The 19,908-nt window shown below is 36.8% G+C and overlaps 1 protein-coding gene across 1 annotated transcript; it reads left to right on the top strand.

Moving 5' to 3' along the window:
* Positions 1 to 10,929: 10,929 nt before the first annotated feature.
* On the top strand, positions 10,930 to 11,666 carry LOC149378959 (uncharacterized). The gene has a single exon (XM_089603684.1). The coding sequence runs from the start codon at positions 11,162 to 11,164 to the stop codon at positions 11,636 to 11,638; it is 477 nt and encodes a 158-aa protein (XP_089459810.1). The 5' UTR covers positions 10,930 to 11,161; the 3' UTR covers positions 11,639 to 11,666.
* Positions 11,667 to 19,908: the final 8,242 nt, after the last annotated feature.

Raw genomic sequence — 19,908 nt, 5'->3', positions numbered from 1 at the left:
TATGTGAAGATTGTGGGACCACACCTCAAGAAGCTCGATGATTGGAGTCTGCCGATGGTGTACCTTGGCGCCGAAGAAGGGAGCAAGGCACACAGGTTTTACGACCCCCAACGCGGCAAAGTGTATGTGAGCTGAGTCGCCGTGTTCGAAGAGGAGAAAAAATGGGACTAGCGCGACGGAAGGGAGAGCCCGAACAAAACTTAGTGGAGTTCATCCTCGAAGAGGCAGAAGCGGTCGAGCAGGAAGATTGGGAAAGTCCTAGGCAAGGACCAACAATGTCCAGCTCAACGGAAACTAGCTCCCTTGGAACCAGCTCACCACCAGGCTCGCCCAACCCAGGATCAAGGATGAGCACCCCGATACCAGAGAGTTCTAGCTTAGGAAGAACCATCTCGGGAGACTCGTCAATCAAGGACGGACCAAGAGGGTTCTGTCCCCTATCCGATGTCTATGGAGAAGCAAGAGAGCTTGAGTTGAGCCCTGATGAGCTCTTGTTGCTTAGTGAAGAGGAACCAGCTAGCTATCGCGAAGCAGCCACTGAGAAGGAATGGCAGGAAGCAATGGAGAGAGAGCTAGAGTCCATTGAGAAGAATCAGACATGGGAGCTAGTCGACCTTCCAAAAGGTCACAAGTCCATTGGTTTGAAGTGGGTCTACAAGCTCAAGAAGGATTCAGAAGGCAAGGTCCTCAAGCACAAAGCCAGATTGGTCGCAAAAGGATACGTGCAGAAGAAGGGAGTTGACTTCGAGGAAGTTTTTGCTCCAGTAGCCAGATTTGACACAATCAGGCTGATCCTAGCCCTCGCAGCTCATCGAGGCTGGAAAATCCATCACCTGGATGTCAAATCGGCATTCCTAAATGGTGAATTGGAAGAAGAAGTCTACGTTGGTCAGCCAGAAGGCTTTGTAGATCAGACTGCAGAGCACAAGGTGTCAAAATCCCTGTATGGGTTGAAACAAGCACCACGTGCATGGATTACTCGACTCGACAGGAGTATGAAGAGTCATGGGATCAAGAAGTGCTCTCAGGAGCAAGAAGTCTACACGAGGAATAACGGAGAGGAGGCCCTCATCGTCAGTGTGTACGTCGACGACCTGATCGTGACTGGATCCAGTGCAGAAGGCATAAACGGATTCAAGGAGCAAATGATGAAAGAGTTCGAGATGAGCGACCTCGGACTACTTTCATACTACCCTGGCATCGAGGTCGATCAAAAGAATGAATGCATCACGTTGAGACAGATGGCCTATGCGAAGACGATCTTGAAGCAGTTCGAGATGGCGGATTGCAACCCGAGCAAGTACCCGATGGAAGCAAAGTTGCAGCTCAGGAAGGATGAAAAAGGAACGCCAGTGGATCCCACAGAGTATAGACGTGTCATCGGGTGCCTCGGGTACCTAACCCACACCCGACCTGACATCTCATATGCAGTGGGCATGATGAGTCGTCACATGGAGAAGCCTACTAGTCTACACCAGCAGGCAGTGAAGCGCATCCTTCGTTACGTGAAGGGAACGACGAGCTACGGGATCCAATATGGAAGAGGAAGTGAAGCTGAAAAACTGGTCGGTTTTACAGACAGTGATCTAGCCAGTGATGTCGATGGCAAAAAAAGTACCGGAGGGATGGCATACTATCTCAACGGGAATCTGATCACCTGGAAATCTCAGAAGCAGCGAACTGTGGCTCTATCTTCCTGTGAGGTTGAGTTCATGGCAGCGACCGCAGCACCGTGTCAAGCGTTGTGGCTGAGAATTTTATTGAGTGAAGTGACTAGAGCCGGCAGAAACCAGTGACTCTTTACGTGGATAACAAGTCCGCAATCGCACTGATGAAAAACCCGGTGTTTCATGGACGCAGTAAGCACATCGACACCCGCTTTCACTTTATTCGCGAGTGTGTGGAGAAGCGATAGATCATCGTGGAATTTGTCAGCACCAAAGAGCAACGTGTGGACATACTCACCAAGGCACTAGCGAGAGTCAAGTTCACGGAGATGAGAGAACTGCTCGGGGTAAAGAACCTCGAACCAAGTCATACTTACGGGGGAGAATGTGATCATAAGCTTAGACTTGGATGACAAGTTTTTCTTTTGGCTTCTTTAGTAAGCTTTCTTGATAAACAAGTTTACTTGATAAACAAGTTTACTTGATAGACAAGGCTTTTAGGGTAAATTTGGTATTTTGATTTTTGGTGTCCTCTATATAAAGACCATCACATTGTAGTTTCTTTTAAACTTCATCAATACAAATTCTACTTCTCATCACACTTCCTCAATCTAAGAGATATTGTCTCCAATTATTTTTTATCTCTTTGTTTGCATTTTTTGAAACTTTGGCAAAGATCCTTTAGTTTGGAACCAACACAAAATACCCTTAATGGAATAATTTTTTATTTTCTATTCTATATACAAAAAAATTAAATTAAAAAATTTGTTTATAAAAAGTTAATGATTTTTTTTATAAAGAGAGATTTTGATTTTTTTTGATAAAATAGTAAATAAATTTTTTATTCTATTAAGGATATTTTGGGGAGTTCAAATTATTTTTTAATAAAAAGTAAACGAAAATTGTGATATTGTAATATAACATTTTTTTAGGGGAGGTGTATGTCATTTATATTAAACTGAATGAATATGTCTGATATTTCTAGAAATAGATGAGATAAATCTCGCATTTCGATTAAACACTAGTCTCGATATTTTCCCTAATATTATATCACAACTCACTTTCGAAATTTGTTTGAAATTCGTAAAAAAAAAAAATGGTTTTGACGAATAAAATATTAAAAGATTATGTATAAAAGTAATTGTTTATATGTAAGTGGACTTGAGAAAGCATTTAAATTAATGAATAGGGCCATGTGAGTCATATGGTGTATGTCTAAGGCTAAAGGTAAAGCTTGGAATTGCTCTTTTTTATTCTAATTTTTTTTTTAAGGTTTAGTTGAACAAAATAAAAATAATCTATGAAATTGTAAATGGTTAAATATATTTTAGTTTTATCCTAGTAATTGAGAAACTACAAATAGGGTTTGGGCATTGGAAATTATAATCAATTTACTACAAATAGTCTCAGTTCACGTGGAGAACGACTCATTGTCGGTGGAATCAGATAATCAAAAAACCTGATCCAGATACAATTTAGTCTCAGTTTACTATATCCCTTATCTTAGTTGTGTTTCTCGCTTATCATATTTTTCGTTTAAAAAAATGTATGAACTAGCTAAATCGCTTTCATCTATGTCTTGAGATATAAATTCAAATGAAAAATTTGTTGCAACCAACTAATCTCCAAACTTCTTTTAAAATTTTAGACAAAGTTTCATTTTATTAATAAAATAGTCCAACAGAAAGAAGTAAATTATATTAATGACTTTTTGTGCATTCCCAATAGTTTATAAGTTTATAATTTATTAACAATATGTAATTCGAGTCAGTAAAATTAAAATATACTAATCAATATAAATAGTAACTCTTTCAAAAAGAAAAATTATCAATAAATTTGTTTACCAATAACCTGTCATGATTATAGATTCTTATACAGGTAATGTTCAATGAGTCTATTTAATCAAGAATAAACAAATGTATAGATTTACATTTACACCGAGAATGCAAATTAAAAAAAAAAAAAAAAAAAAAAAACAGGGCATGGTGGGATTAGTCCCATACGTGAAGTGGCTTTTCATGGGCTTTTTCCGCCCGCCGGGCTTGATTTTACTGTGAGAACTTTGTTTTTATCCGAATACAACCTATAGTTGTAATGCCCCAAAATAGGGGGTCAGCATATAAATAAAACAAAAGACTCAAAACAATAAATAACACTAGACCACAAAATAAAAGACACCACGTGAGACCTCATTTGAAAAGTCAACAAAATTTTCACTTATGAGGTTTAAACACGTCAACAAAAAGATGTATTCCCACGTCATTCGTTGAGATGGCACAACATTTCTACGATTTATATCTTTTATTTTCAAACACCTGGAGTGGAATTAGAAAAAAAAAAGGGTGAGCTTCCACGTGTTCAGCAGGAGAACCATTACCCAACCTAAGATTTTATTCATTTGAATACATGCCATATTATTTATCAAAAATCTTAATTACCAACTTTACGTTATTAATCGATTATTTTAGCAAGATTATTAAAACTCAAAATTAGAAGTTATGACGAAACCTCTAACATGAAGTCAAGAGTAGCCACTTTGGACTGTAAAGTGACAGGTGGACGTGCATCACCTGCAATCGATGCCAGATACAAAGCAACTAGGCGAGGTGGGCCTAACGACCGGTAACCCCGAGTCTCACCCCGCGTAAACCCGCTGCGCAGCAAAAGAAGCGGAATGCGCCATCGCCCCCTCCAATCAACCTTTTTGGAAAATAATGTCCTTGGACGGAAGCGCATCGCCCGATAACGAACAATTCGATTCTAGATCATTTATATAATCATACTAGGTTATAATTATTCAAAAACTATATCCCGTCGATAAGTTGAAACATGCCTATTTGGTTTAATGTTTCACCTAGTCATCTACTATAGTACTAACCATTTTTAATTAAAAAAAACTCTCACAAAGGAAGAGTGATAGAACCCCTACCGTTTTGGATCCCGAACGAGACTTGACGAAAGCTAGGTAACGATCGCCTCGAAGTACGTGCCACCGAACACGGCTGATTTTCGAAACGCTCGAGAATCAGGCTGAACGGAGTTCACGGTTGCGTTCGAAATGTCGAAGAGACTCGAGACCAGCCTCTGCTCAAAATTTCAACACCGGAGCTCCGGCTACGGTGGCGGTCCGGCGCGGCGGAAATTTCCAGCGACTAGAAAAATAAACCCAATCTGGTCACCACCACTTCCTAACCTCCCAATCACAGTGGATGTGTCAAATTTACCATAATATACACATATTGAGGTAGATCTACGAAAAGATTCAAAACTCACGTTTTTCCGGCGAGTGCGGCGGTGACCATCTCCCGTGCGAATCTTGAACCCAAGCTGTCCAAAATTAAGGATCTCTTCAAGATAAACGCAACGCAAAAAGAATCAAGTCAAACGGAGCTCGTATGATGGAGATACTAACGATTGAAGTTTTGAAACCCAAACTCACCGATTTTTCGACCTCGGTCATGATTTTCAGACGAACGGTAGCAGTTCCAGATCAAGATGAGATCAAAATGCTCCTTGACACGAGCACTACTTTTGGTGGAGGAGGTATACTTCTCCGCCCAGTTTGATCGGAAATGGCGCTGGAAGAAAGCGAGAAAAAGAGATAGAGGGAGAGGAGAGAGAGAGAGAGAGAGAGAGAGAGAGAGAGAGAGAGAGAGAGAGAGAGAGAGAGAGAGAGAGACGGGAGGGAAGATATTTTTTTTTGTTCTGATTGGTTAAGCATAGAGACCAAATTAAATCAAAGATAAAGCTGAAAGGTATATGCCACGTCATGAGTCAAAGGCCAAAATTTTTTACCATGAGAAGAAAAAAAAATTATGGGTTTTACAATAATAACACTTAAATTAAAAAGATTATTATTAGTGATATAAATTATTTTATTATTTAAAATATAGTTGTCTTGAATAAAAAAATACTTTTTTAAAGTGTTTCGAATTGTGATTTTTTTAGGTTTGGTTTTTACGCCTTTTTAGCTTGAGTCTAACACTTGACTAGGAGGGCTCGGGTTAAGGATAAAGTCTTGATCTTTAGCTTGGCACAGTCCTTAAATTTAAAAGGCTTTAGGTCAGGCCCATATCTGATCCTTCTGACTGCTTTAACTACAAAGGTTAATGCAATTGATTACCAAAGTACGTGAAATTATTTTTCAATTCCAAAATCAAATAATCATCATCAATTTTAGCTATGGCCCATGCCCCTCTGCCCGTACTTGCTTAGTGTCAATCATGTAAAAATATTCACTACAGAATTAAAAGTGATGGTCATTCATTAGGAGAAAAAGAGTTTTGAGAGCGACGTATATGTAGCGTCTAAAAATAAGTTAGAAGCGATAATGTCACTTCTAATACTTTGTTTTAAGAGTCTGTCGCATTTAAAGTTGCTTCTATATCTTCGAAAATAGCGTGGAAAAAGACTCCTGAGAAGTGACGAAAATATATTAAAAGCGACATGTCGCTTCTAAAAGTCATCTCGCCATTTTGCGGAAAAACATTATAAGCGACAATCCGCTTCTAATGTCGCTTCTAATTTTTTTTTTTCTTCTGATTATAGTTATAACTTGTAGATTATATTTAATTTTTAACAATATAAAACTCATAGAAGCGACTATATATATGAAACGAAAAACGGACATTTTATATAAAACTTGACACTACATACGTACATAGTCTAAAACGGAAACTATATGTGTACAAATATATATATATATATATATATATTATATATATATATATAGTCTAAATGAAATGAAAATGTTCAAGTTCGATCAAAATAACCTCTCACTCTTCGAGTTAGGACGTGCTCTTTGCGGGTGTTGCTGGGGCCGTTATTGCCATCGGGACTGCGACTGGAGATTGGAGGATCCCTTTGATGGGGGAACGATGCCAATGAATGATCCTGTACGAGGGACGCTCGGTGACTGCGACTCTCCGGTGAAGTGTGTCGCAATCTGACACAACCTCGTGGTGATTCCCAAGTCGATCAGCTCAATACTAGCCCTAGACTAAGATGCGACAAATGCACCACTGCGCCTCGTAAAAAAGTATATCTCGACCTCACATGGTTTCACTTGATTTGATGAAGATACAACTTTGATGCCTTGAGCCCAGACTTCGAGCAGATCTGAGCGATGGATCAATGGCCCTATCAAAAGCGATGATATTATTGACTTTATTGAAATATTTTTAAAATTAGGATTTTACATAAATAAATAATAAACTATTATTATTTGATCAATATTTAAGAGATCTATAAGTAACTGAGTCATATAAAACCTAAGAATTTATATTAGCCAAAGTTTGAGATTTAAAAAAAAAAATAGCCACAACACTAATATGGACTAATATTCAGCACTTATAGATTTCGATTTTGGCACAATAATTATTCTCACATGTTTTCTATATATAAATTCAAGCTCGTATTATTTGAATGTAAATGTAATATAAAAATATGATTTGTTTCCTTTTTAGAAGGGAGCAACTATATATTAAGCAATTATTTTTGCTAAGCAATTATTTCCGAAATTATGAGATTTTTTTTTTTAATTCATCTCTCTCTCTCTCTCTCTCTCTCATTAGTTATGTTCGTACGCAGTGACGGATCTAGGTGGGGGCCAGGGTGGGCCAATGCCCCCCTTCAATTTTTGAAAATTATTTTTTTAACCCCGAATTTTTATATTTTTTTATAATTTTACCCCTAAATTTTACTAATAATTATGTTTTTGACCAAAATTTGTAATTTTTTTTTCAATAATGCCCCTCCTAAAAAATATTTCTCAAATTTGCCCCTCTTGATTGAAATCCTGGATCCGTCACTGTTCGTACGTAATACATATTAACTACTATTAAGAACTACTATCATATAATATGTTTCCTAAAAAAAAACTATCATATAACCTGCATAATACTCGTGAAAATAAACACGTTAATATGTTCTGTTTACGAACATAAATTACTTATGAAACTTAATATTAGAGATCAAATATGTTTGTAGTGTCGTTTATGTCTATTAAACGATAAGTACGACAAGTTGTATTTTCCATATTTATTTCATTGTATTTTCCTTTATTTCTTTTATGTTTCATGGCTATATAAAGCCCTTTACTTGTACATTTCTTATTAGATCGAATACAATTTCTTCTCTGGTTCGTTGATGAACAGAGCTTGTTATCTCAAGATTCGATTCTCATCTTCTCAAATCCTAGAAATGTAATATGGTATCAGAGCGAATTTCCGCATTCAGTTTTCTAGGTTAGAGAAATCCACTTCGTCCTCCCCGATTTCCTCGACGAACGAAAAAGATCTCCGACGCGAGCCCGGTGGAATTTCACGAAGGTCAATTTTCTTTTACCTCCGAGTATTCCGGTTATTTGGCGCCTCTTTTTCTCGATTTCAAGTTCTTCTTACCATCGCTTCATCGACGGAAGAAGCTTCATCGACGGAGCGCATTGGAAGTTCGGAGTGTTTTTATCAAGATTCTAGTCCGGCAAATTTCAAGCTGTTTTTATCAAGAATCTATTTCCGGCGATTCAAGCCGTGTTAACTTTCAAGATCTTCTTCCGGCGTTTTTCCGCTTTGTCAAGACTTCGAGATCTTTTTTTTTTCGGCGATTCAACGTCGTATCAACGGGTTCAAGATCCCAATCCGGCGAGTCCCGCCGCGTCAACATTCAAGAATCTTCTTCCGGCGAGTCCCGCCGTGTCAACATTCAAGAGACTTCTCTGGCGAGTCCCGCCATGTCAAAGCTTCAAGATCTTCTCCGGCGAGTCCCGCCGTATCCAAGTTACAAGGTTCCCTTCTCCGGCGAGTTACAATCACATGATCGGAGCAGCGAACTTCTTCACGTTCATGCTCTCGATCCCGATCCTCGGCGGCGGAATCTGGCTGAACAGCCGAGCGAACAGCACAGACTGCCTCAAATTCCTGCAGTGGCCGATCATCGTCATCGGCGCCGCCGTGATGGCCGTCTCGCTCGCCGGATTCGTCGGCGCGTACCTCTTCGTGATGTTCTTCGTTGCCGCGGCGCTCCTCGGATTCATTATCTTCGCCTACGCCGTCACCGACAAAGGTTCCGGCCGCCCCGTCCCCGGCCGAGCCTACCGGGACTACTATCTCTCCGATTACTCAGGCTTTGCTCGTTCGCGCACGGCCAAGGTCCCAGGCTTCTCCGCCGGTTCAGCCAAGGGAGGATCGAAGAGTTCATTCAAGGCGAAATCTGTGTGGATATTTTGGATAAGGGCGAGCTTCAAGTCACCGTGGAATCGACTCTCGGACTGGTCCGAATCCTCTGCTACATCGCGATCGGCGTCGAGTTCGGTGCTCGGATGGTCACCATTGATGGCCGTCCCGTCAAGCTTCAGCAGTGGTTCAAGAACCAAGCACAGTCTACGACTCTGTAACCTCGCGAATCGCTCGCTCCTCCTCCGATGGCCACTCAGCGTCGGTGTAATTCCTCTACTCCGACTCTTTCGCGACCCCTCTCTTCGCCTCGGTTCGAGTCGGTTCGGCTCCACTGCGAGAGGATTCCGATCGGCTTCGCCTCGGTTCGAGTCGGTTCGATCGTTCCTTCTACGCAGGTTGATGCGAGAGCTAATGGATCACCAGAGATCTCACCGTCTTGTCATTAGGGATCGAATATATATCATTCTAAGTGCTATATACGTGATCAGTCCAGTTGATGAAGATCTGGGGACCAAGAGCTGCCAAGAAAGTTATGGTCTGCAATTTTGTTCTTCTCAGCGCACTCAAGGTGTTCGACAAAATGTCTCAGAGAAGTTTTTTCCTCAAAACAAGACCGGTTCTTCACAAAGTCATTTTTTTTTCTTCGTTCATTCAATCGAGGTCTTCTCCGAGTTGTCTTCTCCGATATCCAAGTTCAATCCAAGATGAACTTTCGGGAAAGTTCATCTTGCGGGGGTGTATTAGAGATCAAATATGTTTGTAGTGTCGTTTATGTCTATTAAACGATAAATACGACAAGTTGTATTTTCCATATTTATTTCATTGTATTTTCCTTTATTTCTTTTATGTTTCATGGCTATATAAAGCCCTTTACTTGTACATTTCTTATTAGATCGAATACAATTTCTTCTCTGGTTTGTCGATGAACAGAGCTTGTTATCTCAAGATTCGATTCTCATCTTCTCAAATCCTAGAAATGTAATACTTAAAAAACGTTGAAAAATAAATCATAAGAATTTAAACAAAAATTGAAAAGAACAACTAATCAAAATAATAAGAGAATAAATTATTCCTATTATTTTGGAAAAAAATCAACTCATTAATATTAATTAAATCATCTATCATATTTAATTGAGTATAATTGTGATTTAAATAGAAAATTGAAATATATGAGTGATAGGGACAAAGAAATTAATTATTATATGTTAATAAATCGACTAGCTATTTACCAATTTCTAACAAAATTATTGCTACTATGCAATTCTCACGTTTTATTATGACGAAATAGCTACACTGTCCATATTTTAATTTGACCATTTAAAATATAGAATTATTCAGAGTTTTGTTACCCCAAGGCCAAGACCCAAACTGATTAGCATCTAGCAAAATTAATTGAAGACTAAAGTATAAGTAATATACATTTCAACTTTTTCATTCATTTTCGACTACAAGAAGCGCTAATTTTTGTCCATATATATGCATGCTCTAACCAGATTATAAATAACTAAATTATTTTCGGTTGTAGTTGTGTGTAAGACTATATAAGTAAAGTATTTAACAAGCTGGGCTCCAGTTTAGGAAAGAGAGAAAATAAATATTATTTCCGGTTCGATCACAATATATAGCACAGCGCGTGAGACTAATCTTAGAACTAGAAGTATATTCTATAATACACGCACTTGCGTGAGCTCCAAGTTTGCTGACGAGTCGTCGTGGAGAAGAAGAAATAAATCGTGTGTAACATTCCCTTCGACGAAAAAACTAGGATTTTTCTTCGACATTTGGTTTTGATAATACAAGTCACAGAACAGAGAAATATCTGCAATGACCTTACATGTGTCCATGGACTCATCAATTGTTATTGTACAGCTAATAATATAATAATCAATAACGGTATTTATTTCCCTCACTCCCACAAACTATGTACATGCCAAAGATAATATATCTCTGTGACATGTCTACCCAAAAAAATACATAAATAAATAAATAACTGAAATATTCCCAGGACGTTTCCAAACAACGCGCATCTTGCTTAGCGTTGACCAAGTTTTCCCTTTTAAGCTGACCAAGTTTTGTTGTTGCTTGAATGTGTGGTGGTTGCTTGAAATCCTATACTTTGATATGCAAAAGGAATCACCTAGCTTAACATCTAAGGCTATATAAATACATTGATACATAAACAACAACAACACACACCAGAGAGAAAAGAAAGAAAGAAAAAGCTCTATTTTCTATTACACATTCACTTGATCAATATTTCTGAAAAACTCGCATAGCATATATCATTCATCAATAAAGATTAGTACAACATATATCCTGATGGAAAGGCCAGAAGGGTATCCAGAAGAAGAGGCATCCACAAACCCTAACGACACACAAAGCTCTTGGTTCTGGCCGGGTAAATGGGAAGACGACACGTCGTTCGAACCCGGCGAGCACGAGTACTTCTACAGCTTTGGCCGCTCAAAGTCGGGGAAGCTGTCGGATCCGAAGCTGTTGGCTGTGGTGGAGTTTCTGAGAGAGCTGTTCCTGCGGAGGATCGAATTGCTTCCTCAGGTTAGGGATCGAATAAACGAAGCCGCGAAGAAATCCGGGTTCAGATTGTGGAGGGTCAAATCGGGCAATAGTCGAACCCGGGTCGTCACAACCATGCCGAGGAGCCTGAGCCTCGGGTCGGGAAGCGGAAAGTACGCAGATCCAATGGTGAACGAGTGGATCAGGATCACGACGATCAACACCGCCGGAAGTGGCGGCGATCCACCTGGTGGGTCCGACCGTGGCGGCGGATCAAAATGATATCTTTTTTTCTTCTATATTGTCGCATTTGTTGTGAGCCAAAAATATTGCAAAAGCTAGTGGCTCTCTAACTTCTTAACTGTGTGTTCGTTATAACTTTGGAAGCTAAAGGACATAATTATGTGGAGCTATGCTGGATAAATACATGTAATCATAATAAATAAAATTGTTTGATATATGTGGTAAGCTGAAAACATATATCTGTAGATTATCACTTGTGTAGATAAGTTCATTGATAATGAATAAGACACGTACCCAATGGGGATGTCATTATAATTTTGCGTACTTATTGTATGCATATCGATGTACTAAGAATTACTAACATGGTTAATCTCACTATAGCACGCATTTAAAGTTACTATTTATATATACCTAGCATATAAGAATAAAAGTAAAAGGCGAGAGTTAGGCCTAAATGAATTAGTTCGTTCTAGAATATTAGCTAGACAATAGTTATAATGAGCAAAGAGGCGAGTTTGCTGTGTAGTTTCAATTCAAGGAAACATTTAATTAGTCCGCGTTTCTGACTAACGAATGTTCTGAAAACTAAATTTATTATTTTCTCTCTTTTTTTTTCCCTTTCTTTTGGGCGGACTTTGAAAGGAGAAATATGAGAGGTGATCCTTCCAATGCCAAAAGTAATTGCCTTATCCCCAATGGAAAAAACTACAAAAATAACAGCTTTAGGGTGATATATATACTTCTAAAAATAATTGTCAATATTTTCAATTCTTTCTTTCAAACGATAAATAAATTTTTCTTATAAAAAAATTATAAACCGTAAATAAATTTAAATAGAGCTCAAAAAACCTAAACAATTGTTTTTAGAAAAAATTGTAAACATAAAAAATGACGGATTACAACTTAAAAATCGTTATTTTTATAATAAAAAATTTCAATACGTTATTCTTAAGATAAAATAAGAAAACTGGCTACCAAAAGCCATTACTACACCCCATAAATGACCCCTATGAAAAAGGGGCCAAGCACAATTCATAGAGGATATGACCTCGAGTATCTTTTTTCAAACTAAATCCTCTACGTAACTACTTTTAATTTGTTTATTTTGTAAATGGCTTTTTTTTACAGTATTTTACTTGTTCACTATTTTTTTAATATTAATTATTTACAGTCTTTTTTTTTTTTTTTTTTTTTTTTTTTTTTTTTTTTTTTTTTTTTTTTTTTTTTACTTTTTCCTTACAATCTCATTTAAAATAAGCATAAAATTGTCTACAAATAATAATAAAGAGATTTTTGTGGAAGGTTTGAAAATTTGAAGTATTCAAGTAATTAATTTTTTCAATTGTAATACTTGTGTAACTCTCTAAATTTATATGCGTGGGTAAATGAGATCAGAAACAGAGGTGGGGGTATGGACCAATAACCCTGATCGGACTCAATATTAAGTGTCTGAATCAAGCAACTTCGTTAAGGTCAGAGCAATTCCCACATATTATTCATTAAATAATAAAAAAAAAAATTGATACCTAATATATTATATGTAAATACTATTCCCATCTTCTAAAATGAAATAGTCACAATCTATATGCCATTTAAAACGTTGGAATTGCAATCCATCCCACGTTTCATATAAATTTCAAATGTATAATTGATGGTGTGACGTTATTATTCATATAGCAAATTACATAGTTATTCTTTGTTTAAAAATCGATAGAAAATACTAGCCAACATTTGGATTTAATTGTCCGAAGCACTTTGTCAGCCAACGTTTTTTATTTTGTGTTCATTTAATATTGTTGACTTTACTTTTTAAGAACCTAATTGATATGATTTTATTTGCTGAAAATTACGTTCGTCAGAGATCGCCGCCATCGGATCTGATTCCGCAGCGGGGCTCCACTTCTACGATCTCTCCGGCAGCGGGAACTTCTGCCCGGTTCAGCGGCGCGAGTCGTCGCCGTCGCGGACTCACCGGAGTCAGACTCGGTCTACCCCGCTTTCTACTGCCTTCACCTGGAAAACTCCGTCTTAGCAATCGAAAAATCGACACTCCAGATTCAATCCGAGTTCAGCATTCAATCGGGAAGCTCAAGGAAGAATCTCGTCCTCGAGAAATTGACATGGTTTTTGGAGAAATGAAAGAAGAATGTGATATAATTGTAAATTTTTGGGTTTCCCAAATTGCTTATTTCCCTATATTTTTGGTTTATTTAAATAATGCCACATTAAATAATGTCAATTATGGTTAATTTTATACGTACAGGTCAACCAATCAATGCTCATCAGACTTGCCACCATAGTCTGAAGCCAATAATCTACACATAGTTTTCATGATTCGTAACTAGTTGAAAAATAGTATGTAGACAAAGTTTTGTCGGATAGATTATTATTAAGGTTGTATGATTCTAACTTTGAGATTTTTCAGATTTTAATCTCTTTGATTAATTTTAGTTTTGTGGTTGGAAAAATTGATTCTTGGCCATTCTTGGGAAAAATTGATTCTTTGCAATTTTTGCTGATGTCTTTTTGCACAATAATTTGCAACTTTGTGGGTCCACCAATTTCTTGAACCTGCATTCTATTTCAAACGAAAATAAACCCATATTAACCATAATTTACAGAATGCTGTATCATATTTCAAATCAATTTAAACCAAATCTGCAGAAAAACTACTAAAACATAAAATTTAACATCTTAACTCACATAAAGAACAACAACTACCAGATTAACAACAATATACTCTATGAAGAATTGGAAACAGTGAATAAGAGCGATTGTAATGTAAAATTGTTTATTAAATTGGGTGTGATTGAATGCCGTATCAAAGGATTTCAACATATTCTAAGTAATATTTAATTTTTTTCCTTTTTCATTATTTAATAATGACTTTCCGTTTTTTTTTTTTTAATTTCAAACGTGGGATATGCATTCATTTAGCTGATTTCGTTGGCTAGTATTTGTTTCTATAATTTATGCTACGTAAATGTATTTTCGATATTATTTATCCATATATCTCATTAAATAGCTAGATTACAAAATTTAATAAACGTTGACTAGATTCTTTAAACCAAATTTGAAATTGGATACGTTGTTAAATCGTCTTATTTTATATTTGGTGAGTAATTATTATATTATAAATTAATTAGATAACAAGTTTAAAATTGTATCTATTGCTCTAAAAGAAAGAGCGTAAACAACTTATAAAAATAAAATAATTGTTTCACACATGGCAATGGCATGCCTCTTCCACTAACCATATAAATATCAATTACAGCGTGTGTATTTATTTTGTTACAATATTACTGATTGCTACAAACTTTGATATTTTTTTATCCCTGGCTAATTGTGTTTTAGAAATGTATTGATGTTTCTTAATCCATTTTTATATTACATGTAACACTATACAATTGATTTCTCACAATACTTTAATCATTAAAAAATGGGAAAATAACACAGTTATACCCTGTGTTTTAGTGAAATGTCGAGTTTAACCCTCGGTTTTCAAAAATGTCGAGTTCATACCCTCTGTTTAACTAAAATGACGAAATTATACCCCATGTTTAACTAAAATGACGAAATTATACCCTGAAATAGACAACAGTGTCACGAATATTCTTTTTATTGACTTTTTATTGACGTTGACTATAATATGTATATATAAACACCAATTATCTTTATTCATTCGTGTCATATATGTAATTTATTTAAAAACTAAAAAATAAACAACAGTATCTTAATCGTGAAGAACACAAAAAGAGGCAAATGGGTAAACATCGATAGTTGATAGTCATCAAAATCGCATATTCGAACAGAGAATCCAGAATTTAGAGTTACAATTCGAACACGGAATGAAGTCATTTCTTAGGAGGTATGAGTTTTATTATTTAATTTCAATTTAAGGCTATTTTTATTTCAAAATTGAGAATTTGGAAGTTAGGGCACTGATTTAGATTTGATTTGGTTTTTCTGATATAAGAGTTAATATCAATGAAAGGGAGATTTGTGACGCTGTTATTCATTTCAGGGTATAATTTTGTCATTTTAGTTAAACAGAAGGTATGAACTCGACATTTTTGAAAACCGAGGGTTAAACTCGACATTTAACTAAAACACAGGGTATAAATGTGATATTTTTCCTTAAAAAATTATAAGTAAAAATTCAAATTAGAAGTAAAGAGTCACCGTGGCACCATAATCGAGACATCAAGGAGCTTGTACACCCAACACAGCCACAAGTGCAATACAATATTATCATATCCATGAGCGGAGCCATAAATCAAACGTGAGGGGTTAAAAAAAAGAGAAATTGCTCAAAGTACCACCATTTCAATAACTTTTTCCAAAAATCCACCAAAGTATAATTTTGGCCAAAAATACAAGTTGCCCACTTGTGAAAAACCAAATATACCCTCCACCTTAAATTTTCTTTCAATCTCACACATACCCTCTCATAACTCATTTAATATCATCATTTAATCCATTCTGAATTAAACTTGTTTATTTATCTCTCTCTCTCTCTCTCGTCAGAAGAAAAAAGCTCAAAGCTTGCCAAAGTTGAGCTGCCCAAACCCTAGATTTGAGCTCACCCAATCCTTGCCAAAGTTGAGCTGACCCAAACCCTTGGATTTGAGCTCCGACACACTCAAGGAAGCACGACCAAAGCTCGTAGATCCGGTCACGACGAAGACCGTAGCTCCGACCAAGCACGTAGCTCCGATCCTCGCCGAAGGTTAGTTTTGTTTTTTGTTTTATCAAACTTTTCTTTCGTTTTTGTGTATGTTTATTCTGGGTATGTTTAAATTTGGGGCAAAAATAAAGTTTCCGTGATTCTGGGTAATTTTTGAAGTTGTTTAGCGAAGTTCGTAAGTTTCGCAGATGTCAACAGTTGACGTCAACAATTGACGTCAACAGTTGACATCAATTGTTGACATCTTATGTCAACAGTTGATGTCATCTGTTGACATATATTGTTGATGTATAATGTCAACAGTTGACATCAACTGTTGACATCTGATGTCAACAATTACTAACTTTGGATTTCTTCTTGATTTGTACAGTGATAGCGGAAATTTATTTATTATTCAAGCAAGGTGGTACTTTGGTTGAACCTAGTCGGTATCATGAGAAAAGATCTTTCGGAATTATGATGTCGTCCGAAGTGAACTTCGCTAGCTTTGTTCAATACCCTTATGCCATCGAATCCCCTTATGCCATCAATACTCGAGGAGGGGTGTGATTCGGTTTCAACTCATGAATCGTCAATTCGTGCTACATTAGGATTGGATGACTACTTTTTTATACTTTTTTCAGACTACTTTTTTTTTAATTTATTATGCTTTGTTCATATTACTTTTGTTTAAGAGTCTATTTGTTTAATTCATTATGCATTTTGTTCAAACTACTTTTGTTAAAGAGAATCTCTTTTGTGCAGACTACTTGTTGACCTCAATTGTTGACGTTGATATCAACAATTGACGTCAATTGTTGACATTGATATCAACAGTTGATGTCAATTGTTGACATCAACGTCAACAATTGACGTCAATTGTTGACATCAATGTCAACAACATCAATGTCAACAGCATCAATGTCAACAATTGACGTCAACTGTTGATATCAATGTCAATAGTTGACGTCAATTGTTGACATCAATGTCAATAAACAGAGAGCTCATAAATCACAGATTTCAACAATTGACGTCAACTGTTGACATTGATGTCAACAATTGATGTCAAAACTATTAAAAAACAACTACATATTGATAATTGATATATTGTTGATATTCATTAAACATGCTATCAAAAGCATACCAAAAGATTAAAATATGAGTAGTACGTGAACAACATTGCTATCAAAAGCATACCAAAAGATTAAGATAAGAGTAGTACATGAAACACATTGCTATCTATTGTTTACATTGTTTCCTGATTGTCATAAATCTCCATGTCCGATCCAACATGGGTCGCTAACTTCACTGCCCCGTGCCGATATAAGTCGATCGTGAACTTTTCGTCACCACTGCGTACAAATCAAGAAGAAATCCAAAGTTAGTAATTGTTGAATCAGATGTCAATAGTTGATATCAACAGTTGACGTCAACAGTTGATGTCAACCGTTGACGTCAATAGTTGACGTCAACAGTTGATGTCAACCGTTGACGTCAATAGTTGAAGTCAAATCAAGAAGAAATCCGAAGTTAGTAATTGTTGACATCAGATGTCAACAGTTGACGTCAACAGTTGATTAAGATGTCAACAATTGATGTCAACTGTTGACGTCAATTGTTGACGTCAACTGTTGACATCTGCGAAACTTACGAACTTCGCTAAACAACTTCAAAAATTACCCAGAATCACGGAAACTTTATTTTTGCCCCAAATTTAAACATACCCAGAATAAACATACACAAAAACGAAAGAAAAGTTTGATAAAACAAAAAACAAAACTAACCTTCGGCGAGGATCGGAGCTACATGCTTGGTCGGAGCTACGGTCTTCGTCGTGACCGGATCTACGAGCTTTGGTCGTGCTTCCTTGAGTGTGTCGGAGCTCAAATCCAAGGGTTTAGGTCAGCTCAACTTTGGCAAGGATTGGGTGAGCTCAAATCTAGGGTTTGGGCAGCTCAGCTTTGGCAAGCTTTGAGCTTTTTTCTTCTGACGAGAGAGAAAGAGAAAGAGAGAGAGAGAGAGAGAGAGAGAGAGAGAGAGAGAGAGATAAATAAACAAGTTTAATTCAGAATTGATTAAATGATGATATTAAATGAGTTATGAGAGGGTATGTGTGAGATTGAAAGAAAATTTAAGGTGGAGGGTATATTTGGTTTTTCACAAGTGGGCAACTTGTATTTTTGGCCAAAATTATACTTTGGTGGATTTTTGGAAAAAGTTATTGATATGGTGGTACTTTGAACAATTTCTCTAAAAAAAATTAAAAATATTAATATAAATACAACAAATTTCAAGCACAATATTCTTTAAAACTTTATATCGAAATGTCAGTTACATGTTCATTGATAATCTATTTAGATATAAAGGTGGATGATTAGAATCAGAATTACAATGTATAACCGGGTCACGTGATTTGTCTTCTCAGAGCTATTTTTCCTTCTTCAATTTTTTGCTTAAGAAAAAACTATTTTCACTACAAATCGTTTGGAAAGTCATCTCCCAATACTTTTTGTGTTTCATTGTGAGTGTTGTATATTTTTATATTATTTTAAGTGTCCATGACTATGGGTTTGGCACCCGTTTGAAGAAAAAAAATCAAGGACGATAGGTTAAATTAGTCTAGAACATTGAAAAGTGTTAATAAGTAAATTATCCTAGAAACTAGTTTTGTTTTGTTTTTTTTTTTTTTTTTTTTATTGTAACTTGTGCTACATGATTTGTTTATATGAAATTGGAAGAATTAGTATATATATATATATATATATATATATATATATATATATATATATATATATATATATATATATATATTATAAACTCTACCAACTAAGCAAGTTATCAGGTTTAACACAGTGCACGGAGTGTCTCGATGCTTGTGGTTTGCAAGACTTGCCTTTATCAGGCGATCGTTGGACGTGGGATAACGAGCAATCCGAGTCGACTAATATAACAGAGAGATTGAATTACGTGGTGGTCAATGATGATTGGGCCAATCTCATAACCCACTTTGAGATTCTGCATCTTGACTTATTTGGGTCCGATCATCGAGCAATTCAAATTATGTTGGATCCCAAGCGGGTTCCTCGAGCACATAACTCTCGCTCATTTAGATTGGAGCCTTGGTGGTTGAAGGAGGAAGAATGTCGTGATACCATTCGGGAAGTGTGGGGCGAGACTGAGCATGCTACCCCTGCCCACTCTCTCTGCCAAAACCTCCATGAGTGTGGCCAGGCTCTTCGACGTTGGAGCTCGTCTAGATTTGGAAACCTTCCTCGGCAAAACAAGGAGTCACGTGAGAAGCTTAGCCATCTCCAAGCGGGTAGGAGATCGGTGACCGCGGTGGATGGTATTAAATCCTCCTTCCTAAACTCCTTAATGCGGATGAGGGATTTTGGCGGCAAAGATCTCGTGTCGCGCGGCTCTTTAACTCAAAAGCGTCGGGAAGAAAGGAAAATTATCTGATCCGGGGACTTGAGGAGGACGAGGCGAGAATATGGCATACAAAACACGAGGAGGTCACTAAGGTAGTCGAACAATATTTAATAATATGCTTACCTCTTTAAATTCTGGTATTACTGATCTCTCGCTTGTTTTGGAGGCGATTGATTCTCGCATCGAAGTTGGGGCTAGATTAGAGATGGAG

Source organism: Urtica dioica, chromosome 12 (genome assembly GCF_054948205.1).
Source record: "Urtica dioica subsp. dioica isolate 48M chromosome 12, U.dioica_male_clone48M_v1_H2, whole genome shotgun sequence".
Taxonomy (NCBI): Eukaryota; Viridiplantae; Streptophyta; class Magnoliopsida; order Rosales; family Urticaceae; genus Urtica; species Urtica dioica.
This window is presented reverse-complemented; position numbering and strand designations above follow the sequence as displayed.